Source organism: Apus apus, chromosome 17 (assembly GCF_020740795.1).
Source record: "Apus apus isolate bApuApu2 chromosome 17, bApuApu2.pri.cur, whole genome shotgun sequence".
Lineage (NCBI taxonomy): Eukaryota > Metazoa > Chordata > Aves > Apodiformes > Apodidae > Apus > Apus apus.
In genome coordinates, this window is record NC_067298.1 from 3,694,274 (window position 1) to 3,711,473 (window position 17,200).

At 47.7% G+C, this 17,200-nt stretch overlaps 1 protein-coding gene and 1 long non-coding RNA gene across 2 annotated transcripts in view; one reads left to right on the forward strand and one right to left on the reverse strand.

Annotated features, from left to right (window-relative positions):
- Window positions 1-17,200, forward strand: part of LOC127391681 (uncharacterized) — a 184,778-nt gene that overhangs the window by 83,166 nt on the left and 84,412 nt on the right. The gene's annotated exons all lie outside the window — the stretch shown is intronic.
- On the reverse strand, window positions 1,221-16,205 carry LOC127391661 (myosin heavy chain, skeletal muscle, adult-like). The gene is made up of 39 exons (XM_051634666.1): window positions 16,108-16,205; window positions 15,420-15,662; window positions 15,187-15,330; window positions 14,938-15,094; window positions 13,848-13,875; window positions 13,641-13,752; window positions 13,456-13,548; window positions 13,307-13,370; window positions 13,116-13,214; window positions 12,915-13,018; window positions 12,695-12,833; window positions 11,957-12,075; window positions 11,712-11,861; window positions 11,387-11,557; window positions 10,438-10,747; window positions 10,213-10,283; window positions 9,658-9,745; window positions 9,446-9,563; window positions 9,161-9,284; window positions 8,938-9,074; window positions 8,578-8,833; window positions 7,511-7,753; window positions 7,105-7,281; window positions 6,874-7,019; window positions 6,692-6,782; window positions 6,210-6,599; window positions 5,933-6,059; window positions 5,633-5,751; window positions 5,058-5,254; window positions 4,514-4,697; window positions 4,262-4,427; window positions 3,965-4,089; window positions 3,495-3,803; window positions 3,191-3,394; window positions 2,800-2,925; window positions 2,535-2,705; window positions 2,344-2,448; window positions 2,105-2,200; window positions 1,221-1,504 (listed from the first exon to the last, which is right to left on the reverse strand). The coding sequence occupies exons 2-39, from the start codon at window positions 15,624-15,626 to the stop codon at window positions 1,349-1,351; spliced, it is 5,823 nt and encodes a 1,940-aa protein (XP_051490626.1). The 5' UTR covers window positions 15,627-15,662; window positions 16,108-16,205; the 3' UTR covers window positions 1,221-1,348.

Consider the following 17,200-nt stretch of genomic DNA (forward strand, 5'->3'; position numbering starts at 1 on the left):
AAAAATATTATACTGACTTTTTAAAAAAACATATATGGTTTTAAAAGAGTTAGTGCTTTTGTTGCAGATCATTTAAAGAATAACACTTTTATTAATATGGACGTTATTAATAGTCAAGTCTATTTCTATTTCTCAGTCTTTATTAAGGATACTCTGAAGTTTAAAAGAGAAAAACATGCAAAGTAACCCTAACTAGGACATATCTGCAACCCCAATGTGCTCAATAAATACACATTGCTAAATCCCATTTCCCCTCACACAAACAAGAAGAGCTAACAAGCCTTAAAGAGATTAAGCCTGTGTCTCCAATATGCACATCTGCACTTGCAACAGATACCAGCCAATGTCCTCAACCAAGTCAGGAAGCAGGGGAGGTCCCTATGGCCCTTCACTACCAACAAGCCCCAAAAAGCCACCCCTGCACCCAAACACATCTCTACACACAATCACACGGCACGGAGTCCAAGCTCCTCTGCACTCTGACACGTCCCCACTCCAGCACTCCTGCCCCATCACAGATCTCTTGCACACTCACACATTCACACAGTTCCACCAACAAAAGCTACCAACACAGAGCTGCCTACACCAGAGCACTGGAGGTGGCAGGCAGTCCTGTACAATGCCAATACTCTGAGAAAGGGGGGATATGCCATTAGTCCTGGAGAGTGACTGATCTAGTTCTGGGAAAAGGGCACTGTCATTTGAGCTGCTTTAAGCACTGTCAGATCTAAACACGCTCTTCTTCTGGTCACTGGCATTTTGGCTATTAAAAGAGCTCAGTGGATAAAGCTCAGGGACTAGCACAGGGGAAAGGTCATAAAAATTATGCCTGTGGTCCAGGGGGACATCAGGCACTGGCCTGTGCATGAGGAGCTTGTTCCAAGGAGGCTGCTAGCACAGCAGCACCCACTTTTCCAGAGTTCAAACCCAGAGCTCACCCCGGGGCTCCCTGCACAGGGCATGGGGAGCCTGATGGAAACACGCTGCATCCTGCCCAGGACGAGCCCAGAAAACACCAGTGGGAAACGGTGAGCGTGGGGGCACAGATCTGAAGTCCTGCCTCTGGGCAACCTCTGACTCCCATGGACATGCAGAGGTTAGAGCATAGACTCGCACAGTTACTGTCCTTGATTTCTCTTCATGTGCACTTTAATCTCTATTCATCTCTCAGTCACTAGGTAAAAAAAAAAAAAATAATAAATGAGAGCTAGCTAGCAAGGTGCAAAGCAATCTACATTTTTTATTCTCTAGATATTGAGGTGGTTACAAAGACTAATTACAGAAGAAAGTGACCTAGAGGTTCACATTTTGTGGATCCCTCAGGTCACTTGGATGCCTCGTGACCCCCTCACTCTTCCTCTTCTATCTTCTTGCCATGAAACTCCCTGCTCTTGGCCCGGAGCTTGTTGACCTGTGACTCTGCAATGTCAGCCCGCTCCTCGGCTTCGTCCAGCTCGTGCTGGATCTTGCGGAACTTGGAGAGGTTGACGTTGGACAATTCCTCCTGTGCAGGGAGAGGGAGTCGTTGGTGTGAGGAGCCCAGGGGTGGGCTTTCACAGCTCCCACACCTCGGCCTCGCAGGGCAGTGGCTCTTCCTTCAGGGAAGGACCAGAACTTCATCCCCCACCACCACTGCTTACACGTAAACCTCACTCAGACCTCCTCATCTCCCCCTCTTCAGGACCTCACTGTGAAAAACTCCTACTTTAAAAGCAATTGTGTCTCTTGGATTTGTCCTTGGTGTACTTATTCCCGCCCTACTTGATCCCTGGAAGTGGTGGGACACACTAAGTTGAGAAAGACCCTGAAGCCTTCTGCTGTAGATCAGCAGCAGAGGCTCCTGAACTTCTCAGGCAGTGGATGTGGCCCCTGGGTTTCTGTAGTCAGACCTCCTGTGTAAAACCATCTGCAGAACGTCCCTGTTCATCCCTGACTGAAGGGTGCTGAGAACTCAGCAAGGCCTCAAGACACGACAGTGAAACTGAGCATGGAGAAGGCTGTTGTGTCTTGGGAGTTTCCTTCATGCTTCTTTCCTGGTATTCATACTCATCTCAATGAGCGTGCTGCCCAGGTGGCTCTTGCCCGTGCTCCAAGCAATACTTACAGCCTCCTCAGCTTGTCTCTTGTAGGATTTCACCTTCATTTGCAGCTTGTCCACCAGGTCCTGCAGCCGCAGAATGTTCTTCCGGTCTTCCTCAGACTAGAGCGGTTGGCAAAGAGGGAAGAAAAGTAGAGGCTGGTTCTGCACCATGTGAGGTTAACTGCTGCGCTTGGGGATGGTGGCTGCACAACCTGACTTGCTGTCAGAACACTCTGCCAGCCCAAGGAGGCCTCCTGCCTTACCTGGTAGGTCAGCTCCTTCACCCTCCTCTCGTACTTGCGCACACCCTTCACGGCTTCAGCGCTGCGCTTCTGCTCAGCATCAACCTCCCCTTCCAGCTCCCGCACCTGCAACGAGAAGCCCATCTTTGGAGCTTCCCTGCTGGCTGCTGACATCACATCTTCACTCACACACCAATCAAAGCCCTACACACCCTGGCCTCCAGCTTCTGGATTTGCTTCTTGCCCCCCTTCAGGGCCAGCTGCTCAGCCTCATCCAGACGGTGCTGCAGGTCCTTCACTGTCTGGTCCAGGTTCTTCTTCATCCTCTCCAGGTGGGCACTGGTGTCCTGCTCCTTCTTCAGCTCTTCTGCCATCATGGCTGCCTGGTGACAGGAAACATTCCAAGCCATTTTGTGGCTGGAGATATTTTAGGGAAAAGGCACTCATGTTAAGCAGTGAAAAGAACCCCCAGCTCACATCAGTGATGGCCTTCTTGGCCTTGTCTTCAGCATTGCGGGCTTCCTGGATCATATCCTCCATTTCACCCTGAATTTGCACAATGTCTGTTTCCAGCTTCTTCTTGGTGTTGATCAAGCTGGTGTTCTGTTCAACAGGAAAAACATGAGTTCTACTTTTAGACCTGAGGCCTACATGTCAGGAGTTGAAATTGCAAGCAGCGTTTATGGAAGTCTTTCATGCAAGAGACCTCTTTAGAGCCATAGCCACCAACCAGATGTGGGGGACTGGCTAGGTTGGCCATATCAAGGCTTGGCTCTTCAAATATGTACATAGTAATCACAAAATGGAGAGCAATCTCGTTCTGAGTTATCCCTTGTGGATGGGCTTAGTTTCCAGCAGGATTCCTGACCTGGGTGTGGAGGAGCTGCACACGTTCCGTGGCATCCAGAAGCTCCTGCTCAGCCAACTTCCTCGACCGCTCCGTCTGCTCCAGGGCTGCTCTTAGTTCCTCAACTTCAGCTTGAAGCAGGTTTGCTCTGCGCTCCACCATGGCCACCTGCTCCTTCAGGTCCTCCTGAGTCCTCAGAGCATCATCCAGGTGTAGCTGGGTATCCTGGAAAAGAGGCAAGAGCAATTGCAGTGTGACTGTGTGTGCTTGGGTGCCAAAACCGTCAGGGGTGGCATTTGTCTGTCTGTAGCTTTGCTGAACAGACCTTGAGCACTCCCTGTGTGTTCCTCAGGTTCTTTTGTGCCTCTGCAGCCTGGCGGTTGGCGTGGCTGAGCTGGATCTCCATTTCATTCAGGTCTCCCTCCATCTTCTTCTTCAGCCTCAGGGCTTCATTCCTGCTCCTGATCTCTGCATCCAGGGTGCTCTGCATGGACTCCACAATTCGCAGGTGGTTTCTCTTCAGCTGGTCAATCTCCTCATCTTTCTCTGCTATCTTCCTGTCAATCTCTGACTTCACTTGGTTGAGCTCAAGCTGGAGGCGCAGGATCTTCCCCTCTTCATGTTCCAGGGAGGCCTGGACGGGTCATCAGGAACAGTGACTTAAACTACTGCTGCCATTCTGAGTACTCTCTAACACAAGTACTTCATGAAATCTAGGCTTCCTTTCCTGCCATCTCTGCAGGTAACTCCTCCCGTACTTTCAGTCTGGACACCATTAATGAGCACCGTGAGTACCTCAGCTTCCTCCAGGGAGGCTTGGAGTTCAGACTTCTCCTGCTCAATCTGCTTCTTGACTTTCTCCAGCTCATGAATCGCCTTTCCTCCCTCGGCAATCTGCTCCGTCAGGTCGGAAATCTCCTCTGTGGGAACCAAGACCAAGGGCCTGGTCAGGCACAGAGCCAGATGGGAAGGGTCCTGCCCCACCAGGGTGACAGGCATCTCTGCAGAGCTGCAGGCACAGACCCGTGTGCAGCAGTGGGGAGAGCTGGAGAGTCAGAAAGCCCTGCCAGCAGCAGAGGGCCAGGGACTTACGCTGCAAGTTCTTGTTCTCGCGCTTGAGCGTCTCCAGGTGGTCCAAGGACTCCTCATAGGCATTCTTCATCTTGAACAGCTCGGTGCTGAGAGAGCGAGACTCCTTCTGGGAGGCTTCCAGCTCAGCCTGCGTCTCCTCATACTTCTGCTTCCACTCTGCCAGGATCTGGAGAGAAATGGGGCCTGAGTGTGCATGTGGCAGCCAGGAGGGGATGCCCTGCTCCCCAGCCCCACGCCTGCAGCCCAACACACCTTGTCAAAGTTCCTCTGCTTCTTATCCAGAGCTGCACAGGCAGCGTTTGAGCGCTCCACGTCAATCATCAAGTCCTCCACTTCATTCTGCAGCCTCTGCTTGGTCTTTTCCAGGGAAGCACATTTGGCATTGACGGCTTCAACGTGTTCCTCTGCATCCTGCAGCCGCTGTGCCAGCTTCTTCCTGGGAGGAGATAAGCACAGCTCCAGAGAAGGGAGGCAAGTGTGGCTTGTCAAGGAGGGGGCACTTGGCCACTTCAGGGCCTTTGAGCCTAGCACCTGTCAGGTGTTTTTTTCTGTCCCAAGGCTGCAAGCAGCCTAAAGGGTCCTAGCACCTCCTGAGTATTTGGCCTCTCTTAGCTTTTCTAGCCCTAAAGACAATGTTTGTCCTTCCAATCTACACTTTTCCTCTCGCTCCCTCTCTCTCATCTATCACAAAGACAGTCCAATCCCTGTCCTGTCCCACTCTCTGAGCCTCCAACTTCCAGTTTCCCTAAACATCCTCAGTCTTCCCCAGCCACTTGACATCCTACTCCCCACGTACTTGGCCTCCTCCAGCTCCTCGGTGCGCTGAATGGCGTCCGTCTCGTATTTGGTTCTCCACTGGGCCACTTCGCTGTTGGCCTTGGACAGGGCACGCTGCAGCTCCCCCTTGGCTTCCTGCTCCTCCTCATATTGTTCCCGGAGCAAGTCACAGTCGTGGCGAGCAGACTGCAAGGCGTGGGCCAGGGCGTTCTTGGCCTGGGGGGACATTGGGATTGGTAACTGGAAGGTTTCTCTTGAGATGCCTCTTGACAGAGAGACTGACAGGGGCGTTAGGATGAAACCCTAGTTGGGCAAATGCAAAGCTGGGAGCTGAGGAAGCCTCTGCCAATGAGGATCAGGATGTGTTAGTTTTTGCTTCCTTCCCTCCCTAGCTTATGAGGTGGGGTTTTGTGCATTTCTGGAGTTCCCTCCTGTTCTACATGGGTTAGTGACAGCTGCTCTGGGGACAGTTAGGCTGCCATTTCAGTCGCTGTTTCGATATGTGTGTCTGCAGCCTGTCCCAGACAGTATCACCAGAATGTATTAAAAGTCTTAGAGATGATGAAGGCTGTGGGCAGTAGGGTGCTTCCAGACCTTTATTTCTTCCTCTAGGTGCCTCTTGAGCTCCTCAATCTGCTGGGTAAATCCTTGCTTGCCCCGAGACAGCTGAGATATCAGAGCATCTTTTTCCTCCACCTGCCGCGAAAATTCACCTGGGAAGGGTAAAGTGAATCAAGGTAACAAGACGAATGACAAGAAGACACTTCCTGCCTGTGAAGCCCTGTAACCAGCAGTGGCCTGGAGCGGTTCTACCAGTTGCCACTTTCCTGCTCCTGCTTTGCTCATGGCATGCAGGTCCTCCCATTGCACCTCAGGCACGAGGATGATTCTCACCTGATTCTGTCTGCAGACGAGCTCTTTGAGTATTGAGGTCATTGATCATGCGTTGATTCTGCTCCTCCTTGGTTTTTAACTCGCTCAGCTGGTCTTCCAGAGTGCGACACATCTTCTCCAGGTTTGCCTAGAGAGCAAACACGAGGAAGGAAAGGAGATGAACTCCTGGACTCTGCCTTCTCCTCACAGCAGGGTTTTTCAAGGAGAACGTGGCTGGTAAAGGCAGCCTGTGCGCCACACCCTGACCCTGTGAGCATGTTCGCCTGCAGCTGCGTACCTTGGCCTTGGAGACAGACTCCATGTTACTGGCCAGGTCGTCAATCTCCATCTTCAGCTCGCTCTTCTCCTTCTCCAGCTTCTGCTTCACCCGTTGCAGGTTGTCGATCTGCTCCCCCAGCTCAGCTGTGCTGTCCGCGTGCTTCTTGCGCAGGGCGGCAGCCGTGGCTTCGTGCTGCAGCGTGGCCTCCTCCAGGTCACGGCGCATCTTCTGAAACTCTGCCTCGCGCTTCTTGTTCATCTCGATCTGAGCTGCAGTAGCTCCTCCTGCTTCTTCCAGGCGCTCGCTGATCTCCTCGAGCTCCCTGGAGAGGTCAGCCCGATGCTTCTCTGCTTTGGCCCGAGAGGTTCGCTCGGCCTCAATTTCCTCCTCCAGTTCCTCAATACGAGCCTGGGGAACAGCAGCAACAACCCTTCACGCCCAGGCCCTCCTCCCACCTGACCCGACACTGGAGAGAGGGAGCAGAAGGAACAGACACTTGCCTGCAGCTCCTTGATCTTCTTCTGTAACTGCATGCCCAGGGCTTGCTCATCTTCGATTTTGCTCTGGATCTGGCTGATTTCAAAGTCTTTCCTTGGGGCAAAGCAAACCGTCTTAGTGCCGCAACAAAACCCCCCAAGGTCAAAACCAGCCCAGCCCTCGGGGGCCCCACAGCCACACTTACTTCTTCAGTTTCTCATCCAGCTGCTGCTTATCATTTTCCAAATCCATGATGCTGTCATTGGCCAGCTTCAGGTCTCCTTCAAGTTTCCTCTTAGCTCTCTCTAGGTCCATGCGCAGTTTCTTCTCCTGCTCCAGGGACCCTTCCAGCTACAACAAAGAAGACCTTCAGTGCTCTGCCAGCCAGGTCTCACTCCACACCTGTGCTGTTCTTGCTGTGTGTCTGTGTGCTTACATCGTCCACTTGCTGCTCCAGCTTTGTCTTAGCTTTGGTCAGAGTGTTGACTTTGTCCTCTTCTACCTGCAGGTCATCCAGCGTCTGCTGATGGGCCTCTTGGAGGGCTTTCTTCTCTTTTGTCAGCTTGGCAATGGTCTCGTCCAGGGCTGCCATCTCCTCTGTGAGGTTTTTCACCTGTGGTTTGTAAGAAAGTGTCAAAAGTCTGTGTAGAAGGCTGGACTCCTACTTGAGTGAAATGTTTGCTTCACAGCACTTAGCCAGGAACTTGTTTTCAATTTGGGCTTCCTGGCTACCCCGCTGTGATGCTCCTGGTGTGTAGCAAAGCAGCCTCATTCTCAGAAGACCAGGCTGATGTGGGAGGCATCTTCCCCTTCACCCTTGATGTGATTGCCCATGTGTGTACCTTGTTTTCAGTGGCATGCTTTTCCTTCTCAACCTTGGCCAGTGTTAGCTCAAGGTCATCAATATCTTTCTTCAGCTCTGAGCATTCATCCTCCAGTTTCCTCTTCTTGGCTGTCAGCTCAGCATTAATTTCCTCCTCATCCTCAGCCCTTTCCGTCACCTCCTTAATTTTGGCTTCCAGCTGGATTTTGGTTTTGATGAGCTGGTCACACCTTTCCTCAGCATCAGCCAAGCTGTCTGCTTCCTGGTGGGGAGACACAGGTTATGGTGGGGTGTCACGTTTTGAAGATTCTCCACTCTGACTCTTGTATCACTGAGGAGGCATGTGTTAAATGGGGGCTGAGCCTGGCCTGCCACTCCAGCAACTGGAAGACTTTGACCACTGCTCTTTGGGAAACCTTGCCACCTGGTATCAACATTGATTCCAAATACTTTGTGTCTCTTAAAAATGCCTCACCAAGAGGTTGGCTATGAGAACATCTCATATATCCACAAGCATGGCATGAAGTGGTCACTTCAGTTATTATTTTCAACAGGAACAAGGGCTTGGAGGCCTTTTTCCTAGCAGAAAAAGCATTCAATAGCATCTTCTCCTTAACTGCCATCCTGAACTTTACAATATTTGTGGAGTAAAGGATTTGTGAGAAGAGCTTAGTGGAGGAAGAGGCGTTTTGTTAGGTGTTAAGGTTTTCCTTTTTGAGTTTATTGAGAAGTATCCATGTTTCTGAAAAGCCTCCTAGTGTAGCTGCTGGGAGGAAAATAGGTCGTTGTCTGGTTGACTTTAGCCCGTTAGGCAGCTATACCAGTGGGAATTTGAGTAGATGGAGATACTTGCCTTCCAGCTCAGAGCTCTCTGCTGTGGAGCGTTACATGGCTCTTTCCTCTGACACTAGGAGAGTCTCACGTGGGGCTGCCATGAGACTCACCATGGCCCTGGCAGAGCCTGTTTACATAATGTTCAAGTGCCTTGGAGTGAGTGATTTCTCTGTTTTCCACTGCACATTTGTCAGCCTCCTGCCTGACTGCACATCGCTCTTTTCCCCAGAACAAACAAAGGGTGATACTCACCGCCTGCACTTGGAGCTGCAGGTCATTTTTCTCCTGCAGCAGGACCACCATTTTCTCCTCCAGCTCCTTCCTCTTGGCCTCAGACTTTGCAAGCTCCTCCTTGGTTTTCTCAAACTCTTGTTTCATGTTGGCCATCTCCTTCTCAGACTCTGCACTCTTCAGCAAGGGCTTGATCTTGAAGAACAGCTTCATCCAGGGCCAGTGCTTGACGTTCATGAATGCACGAACGTTGTACTGGATGCAGAAGATTGAGTCCCTGAAATAAAATTCACATGGCTGTTACATACCTTGGGTTTGATGAATTTGGTTTCAATTAGCCAAGTACCATGAGATCATGACATGTGGGTGTGAAATGTCTACCTCCTCTCCACCATTTTCCGATACTCCACTCTCATCAGGAAGCCCCTGCACCTGGCTTGTGTCATGGTCATAATCTCAGCTAGTTTCTCATCTCTCATCTCCTCCAGCAGACCTATCAACCCAGCTTTGAAGAACACCTTCAGAAAGGGAGCATAGCAGCACATCAGTCTCAGGTAGTGCATAACAGAGGCACACAGGACTTGAACACGAGACTTGTCTGTACCTTGGTGTGACCAAATCTGTACTGGGTGTGATCCACATCAATGGACCCAAGAAGCTTCTCTGAAGCCTTCTTGCTATCCATGAACTGCCCTTCTGGAATAGCACTTGCATTAAGCACTCTGTATCTGTAGGAGAAAGCAGAACATCAGTATAAAATCAATCATAGCCTCACAATAAAACATGCCTATGTTCTATGTAGGTCCTTTTGAGTTTTTCTGTTTCAATGTTTGTTAAAGTCATGATCTTCATCTTGATCTGAAAGGAGAGACAGGAGGAGCATTCTCACCTCTGCTTGAAGTCTGCATACAGGACTCTGCTGGGGAATCCTTTCCTGCAAATTCTGATCCCTTCCAGCACTCCGTTGCACCGCAGCTGGTGCAGCACCAGCTCATGCTCCATGGCACCTAACAAACACCACCATTACTGGCTGCCCCATCATTTGATACTCAGGAGAAGAGCCTTTTTGGCTTGAGATTTCCTCCTTTTGGATCCCCTTACCAGGTGTTTTTGTTTCATTTGGGATGATGCATCGTACAAAGTGAGGGTGGGTGCTGCGCAGATTGGTCATCAGCTTGTTTAAATTCTCCTGTGAGGGGACGAGGAACATCAACACTTGAAAGATCTGCATCCTTGCAGCTGCATATATTTCATTTATGCAAAGGAGCTAATACATTGCCAGGTTTAAACTAGATTAAAAAAAAAATCCATATTAATGTACAAAATCTTATGCTTTCCTCCATCCTTCTCTGTTAAAAGGAAATATACTTTGTTAAGAGTGTCATTGTAATTATTTACAAAAACTGGGAAATATTTCATTTGATACCCTGAGACTCCTGACTTTGAAAATCATTAACAATTCCCTGTGAATGGCTGAAATACCTTTGAATCATGCAGGATATAAATTATTGAAAATAAATTGTAAATCTCTGCATGATTAAGTATCCTGAACTCTGTGCATAAGCGGAAAGAAGCCAACCTCTTTCAATGCCTTATTTAGCTTCAAAAATAGGGGTGTATGAAAAAAGGCCTGAAAGTGAGGAAACTGGTACATACGCGGAAGAGAGCTGAGACAGTCTGGAAAGAAGAACCCTTCTTCTTGCCACCCTTCTTGCCACCACCAGAATCTGCAAATGGAAAAAAAAGGAAAAGGTATTAAAATACAGAGGTTGCCTATTGGAGACTACAGAGCACAGAACAGCTTTAAATGTTTGGGGGTTGCTTCTTTACTTCTGTATCAACATTGTCCCACACTGCAAATACAATTTTCACAGAGCTGACCTGCATCTGCTCCACCATAGTTGGCAAAGAGTAAGGCCAGGGTCTTCAGAGATGATTTCTGGTACAACCCAATGACAGTTTCATTCAGAGGGTCCTTGTTCTTCTCCAGCCAGCCAGAGATGTTGTAGTCCACTGTGCCAGCATAGTGCACCAGAGAGAAGTGGGCTTCAACCTTGCCTTTGGCAGGTTTGGGCTTCTGGAAGTTGCTGGATTTGCCCAGGTGCTGGTCATAGAGCTTGTTCTTGAAAGAGGTGTCAGTTGCCTTGGGGAACATGCACTCCTCTTCCAGGATGGAGAAGATGCCCATGGGCTGGAAGGTATCACAGGGAGTGACAGAGGAAGGTTACAATGATGTGAAGCATCTGGTATGAACATCAAAGGTACCACTGTGTTGCTGGTAGCACCTCAGGCTGAATCAGGGCCTATGTTTGTCAGGAGCTGTTCTCTGCCAGGGAGGCTTATTTCTGCCTTCCCTTCCTCCAGCCTGTCTTCATGGAACTGGCAAGAACATCTCTACTGCTCCAGTTGGAATTAGGAGCAGACATTGGGGAACACATTTTAAACAGGAAAACAATTGGGGAAGTAGCTTCAAGAGGCCCATTTGTTTTGGGCAATCAGGCAAGATGATGTTTACTACCCATATTTGTATGTGGAATCTTCAGAGAAAAAAGGAAAGGAGCCTGACTCCCGTTTCTTTAACAAAGTCTACAGGTGGGAGTGCAGGCTACATTTCCATGCTTGAAGACCAGGAAATGCAGGATGGATGACAGAGATTTGCGTTCCTAATTTCCTGTTCACAGACTAAAATAAATTTCAGAGCAAAATATTTTGTTTCACTTGCACTGAATATCAGTCTGTGAGTTGTTTCTGAGCTGAATCTGGACCAGAAACATCACAGAACTCTCAAATTCATCATACCCCTGATGATACCCTTGTATGGAAAAGGTACCTTCTCAATCAGCTCAATGCAGGCAGCCAGGTCCATCCCAAAGTCAATGAACTCCCATTCAATTCCCTCCTTCTTGTACTCCTCCTGCTCCAGCACGAACATGTGGTGGTTGAAGAACTGTTGCAGTTTCTCATTGGTGAAGTTGATGCACAGCTGCTCAAAGCTGTTGAACTGCCCAAAGCAAGGAGAGGTACACCGGTTCTCAAGGTGTGGCAAACACCACAGGACTTTGATAGCACTTCTGAATCTTCCTGAAAAGAAGTCTGAGTCCCCTTGACCCCTCCTGATCCTCCCTTGGCTATGGTGCCAAACCCTTGTTCCTTACATCAAAGATCTCAAAGCCAGCAATGTCCAGGACACCAATGAAGTACTGCCTGGGCTGCTTGGTATCCAGCTGCTGGTTGATACGAACAACCATCCACAGGAACATCTTCTCAAACACAGCCTTTGCCAGAGCACCCACTGCATTGTTCACCTAGAGCAGAGAAAAAGGACTAGAGTTGCCTCCTACGTCCAAAAATGAATCCTCAGGTGATCTTTCAAGTTACATTATATTGATCTTCTCTTTACCTGATCCACATTTTGACCTTTGGTCACGTATTCATTCCCAACCTTGACTCGGGGATAACACAGGGCTTTGAGCAATTCAGCTGAGTTCAGGCCCATCAAGTAGGCAGCCTTGTCAGCCACTAAAGAGGAAGAGAGAGAAAATGAAGCATTTTTCTTTGGACAACGACCAGAATTTGGTCAGTGTGAGCAACTCTGCTGTTCGTGTTCTAGAAATGGTCTGGTCTGATACAGGTCTGGGAAAGAATGTAATTCTGCAAGCCAGTGATGGCCACCTTTGAAAGCAAGAACAGACGTGGCTTGGGTAGGAATAGCTGGAATCTGGAATCTGCCAGAATAACCCCAAAAGCCTCTGGGAATGTGAGGCACTCATGCAGCACATTCATTTTCTCTGGAAAGTGGGGTTCTGGATAGCAGAGAACACAAGCTTTATGTCCCACACAAAATAGGACTGTGCATCATAGTGACTTAGTGGTTGAAGGCTTTAGAAAAAGAGAGAGATACCCTGTTTTGAAGAAGTTCTGGCTTTCAGACTGTGTGTGTTTGGTGAGAATAAAATAACGGTACTTCCCATGATCAGGAAAGGACCTCTGCAGTGAGAGAGAGAATGAAGACAGATGTTCTCCCTCTGCATTTTAAGTGGTGACTCAGGCTGACAAAGGCCTGTCTTTGGGGCCCAACACACCATCTCTGCAATCAGAGAAGCTCTGTGAACAAGTCAGTTGCTGAATTTACTGATACCTTCTGTGCCATCAGGCTCTGCCTGCTCCTCTCGTTGTTTCTGCTTGAACTTCAGGTTGCCATAGTGCATGACAGCCCCTGTCAGCTTGTAGATGGCTGTCTTTTCATCAGCAGTGAAGCCCAGGATGTCAATGGCACTCTGCAGTCAAAACAAGGAAGTGAAAGCAGTGCCTGACAACCTTCACTGTCTCATGAACGAGATCTCCTTTGAAGTACTTACATCTGTAGCCATCAGCTCCTCTTGGTCATCAATGCTGGGAACAGTGACCTCACCTTGACTCACATAGTGGAAATCATAAGGGTTGGTGGTGATGAGGAGCATGTCTAAAAGCAGGATGAGGCAAGGCACAGGGTTAGTTTGGTCAGCCATAGGGAACTGTCACTCAATGATCATCCTCAAAAAGACAGAGATCCTTCCTACCAATTAGCTCGGGCTTCTTGTTGGACATGATCTGATAAAAGATGTGGTAGCTTCTTTCTGCCTTGAGCTGGAAAGTGACTCTGGACTTCTCCAGCAGATCTGGCAAGGAAGGCAGGAAGAGTCAGGCACAAGGCCACACGTAGAGGTGAGAACTGGGGAAGGAATGGGATCAGGCCAGAGGAGCCTCTTACAGGTTTCAATGTCAGCAGAAGCCAGTTTGCCTGTAGCTCCAAAGTGGATTCTGATGAATTTGCCCTGTTCAGCACAAGAAGCAGCATTTCAGTCTGAGATTCAGAGATTCTGCCCAAATTCAGAGATTTTCCCCAAAGCACCAACTCACAAAGCGTGAGGAGTTGTCGTTCCTCACGGTCTTGGCGTTCCCAAAGGCCTCCAGCAGCGGGTTGGCGCTGATGATTTGATCCTCAAGCGTTCCCTGCAGGACCATAATTATTGCTGCCTCCTTTCCAAAACAACATGTTGGGAACAGAGGAAGGTCCTGATTCAAGCCAGTCTCTGTTAATTTACCTGCATTTTGCCAGACTGCTCCTCCTTCTTCTTCTCCCCGCTGGCTGCAATTGTTGCAAAGTACTGGATGACACGCTTGGTGTTCACAGTCTTCCCTGCACCGGATTCTCCGCTGTCAAAGGCAAGAGAAGCAGAGAGCGTGTGGTCAGGCAGGAGATCCCCTGGCCCTGGGCAGCCCCACAGGGACCTGAGCAGGGATCTACGTACGTGATCAGGATTGACTGGTTCTCACGATCTGCGAAGGAGGCAGAATGGAAGATGCTGTTAGTGGTATTCTTGAGTAACACAGATCACAATGTGATTTCTTCTTTTGATGCAACCCAGGACATGGTTGGCTATCTGGCCTGGAAGTGCACATTGCTGACTCGTGTTGATAATCTCATCGATCAGCACATGCAAGTCCTTCTCCTTAAGGGCTGTTCTCAATCCATTCTTCACCCAGCCTGCTTGGGATTGCCCCAGCCTGGGTGCTGGATTTTGCACTTGGCCTGGTTGAATTTCATGTGGTTGGCATGGGCCCACCTCTCAAGTCTATCAAGGTCTTTCTGGATGGCATCCCTTCCATCCAGCGTGTCAACCACACCACACAGCTTGGTGTTATTAGTAAACTTGCTGAGGGTGCACTCAATTCCACTGTCCATGTTACCAACAAAGATGTTAAACAGCACTGGTTTCAATCCTTACCACAGAGGATCACCACTCGTCTCCATCTGGACATCAACTGTTGACACCAAATTTTCACTGCCCTTCTTTCTTTTTGCTTTCACTTACATTACTGAATGAAAAATAATAACTTGTTTCTGAGATGGAGGGCAGAAGTATCAATTTTCAAAGCAAGCTTCAATGCAACATCTGACTAAGATTGCTTCCGGAGTTTTTGTAATACCAGCAGAGGAAGCCATGGCTTCAATGCTGAATCTCCTTTCCCTTTACAGCCAATTGTATTTACAGAACTCCACCCTAGTTACTTTCAGTTCTGGAAAACAAATCATTCAATGAGCAAGCCTCTCAACTAAGGAAAAAAAAAAGACCTTTAAAAGTTTATCCTAATTTATTTGAAGGAAAATATTACACTGTATTCAATGTTTAACAGTATCCTCCTAAATATCTTAGTAAAGTCTAATGTTGATTGTTGGAAGCATGATCTCAATTATGGTGTGTAAAGAAAATATTTTCAATTATGAAAGGACATCCACCCTCCGAATACCATTAAACTGAACTATGTTGCAGTGAAGACTTTTTTCTCCTCTGTGAGTTTATGCAGCCAAATAATTTCAAACAAAACCAAGTAACTCACCAGTCAGCATGAACTGATAGGCGTTGTCAGAGATGGAGAAGATGTGTGGAGGGGCCTCCTGGCGCTTCTTGCCTCGGTAGGCCAACACCACCTCCGGGTTGTACACCGGCAGCCACTTGTAGGGGTTGACGGTGACACAGAAGAGACCCGAGTAGGTCTGGAGGAAGGGAGACAGCACGTTGGCTTCCCCTGAGCCTGGCAGAGCTGTTCCTGCTGCCTGCCCAAAGGAAGGCTGCTGCTGGTACTTACGTAGATCATCCAGGCTGCATAACGCTCTTTGAGGTTGTACAGCACAGCGGGTTCATGGAGGTGGGTCATCATGGCCATGTCCTCGATTTTATCATACTTGGGGGGGTTCATGGAGAAGATTTGATCTTCCTTCACGGTCAGGGTCTGTCAGATGAGGAAAGAGATGCATGTATGTCAGCTAAGAGCTGAGACTGGGAATTACACACAGTTTTTAAACTGTGGTTTTTACTCACTTCTCCTGCTTCACTCTTGACAGTGACCTTCCCGGACTCCCTGCTCTGGATTGTCCCTTTCACAAAGGATTCCTTAGGATGCACCACAAAGACAGATGACTTGGCATCAAAAGGCCTGTTCTGGGCCTCGATTCTCTCCTTTTCTGATTTTCGGAGGTAAGGAGCTGCCTCCCCAAAAACAGCCATCTCAGAGTCTGGAGAAGCCATGGCTGCACTTTATTGAAGGCGTGTCAGCATAGAACCCTGTGGGGGAAAAGAAATGTAGCACCAATAGATCACTAAAATGTCTTGGTTGCAAGAAGACCATTTCCTATGTTTTAAAATTAAGTACATACTAGAACTGGTAAAACTAGCAAAACCAGCATTCCTCCTATTGAATGACTTAAACTCAGAAAAATTGTTGTTTCATCCTTGAATAATACAGAATAATCTTTTCAAAATTACTGTTATTTGTGTCTTGTGACAATGTTCAGATGGTTCATTTGCTTTACAGATGGTACAGCTTCTTATTCTTATGTAAAATTTTAAAAAAATAATAATTATATATATACATAGAAAATACTCAGATGCCTTGAATGCAGATGTAAAAAACTTATTTGGAAACCAGTTTCGAAAGAAATAATATATTCCACAGTATGCAATAAAAGGGGATGCCTAGTTTCAACAAATTACTAGACCCAGCACTTACCCTGGAACTTTTCTTGGAGACAGGGCAGAGTGCTGCAAAGACGGTTTTATAGGGTCTGGTTGGCAGATGCTCTGGATTCCTCCTCTTTCTTCGGTCAAAATATTTTTTGGCAAATATTCTCTGGCAAAGCATTGTCTGGCAAACTTAACTAAGGACATAATTGTCATTTGATTTGACCTGATATATTTAGAAATGTTTTGTGTCTTACCAATGATGTGAATGTATCCACTATAAATAATTTGACAAGAGACTTTAGGAGAGAATCTCAATTAGTCAAGGCACTTAGAGAACTTGGATGTAGGACTTATGGATTCTATTGCTGCATTTCCAGTTATTTCTTCTTGGACTCAGGGCAGATTTTTATTGCATGTCTGTGCTGCAACTCTTCCAGTTGCATTGAGCAGCTAACATTACTATGTTCCATATTATATTTTCCGGCTAATGAAGAAAAACATTAAGGGCAGTAGTTAAATTATGTGGAAAAAACCTAAAATGTTCTCATTAAATGAATTTAACTCATGTTCATCTAATATTTGAAACGAGCGAAACAAAATATGTTACGGTACAAATTCATATATACTATAGTCCTGGGAATGGAGAGAGAGTGCAAGAGAAAGAAACAAATACATTCCTTTTCAAAAAATTCCTTTTGAAGGATGGGGTTCACAAAAAAATACATTAGCTAGAAATCTGAGTATGTATAAATGTGTAATATTTAGTAAGTATCACTAAAGTAATTAACAAAGTTTTTACTGTACCTCTACCTTTAGTAAATATTTTAAGAACATGAAAAAACCAAAAATGTAAAGTAAGCACACAAAGATCTTGAGCTGGTGTCTCCAATATGCACATCTGCACTTGCAACAGATACCAGCCAATGTCCTCAACCAAGTCAGGAAGCAGGGGAGGTCCCTATGGCCCTTCACTACCAACAAGCCCCAAAAAGCCACCCCTGCACCCAAACACATCTCTACACACAATCACACAGCACAGAGTCCAAGCTCCTCTGCACTCTGACACGTCCCCACTCCAGCACTCCTGCCCCATCACAGATCTCTTGCACACTCACACATTCACACAGTTCCACCAACAA

Coding starts and splice junctions, on each gene's coding strand:
- LOC127391661 (XM_051634666.1), bottom strand. CDS start 15,626: ATGGCTTCTCCAGACTCTGAGATGGCTGTTTTTGGGGAGGCAGCTCCT. Junction 12,834..12,914: donor AGGAGCTGATGGCTACAGAT/GTAAGTACTTCA, acceptor TTTTGACTGCAG/AGTGCCATTGACATCCTGGG. Junction 2,706..2,799: donor CCAAGAAGGCCATCACTGAT/GTGAGCTGGGGG, acceptor TCCTGTCACCAG/GCAGCCATGATGGCAGAAGA.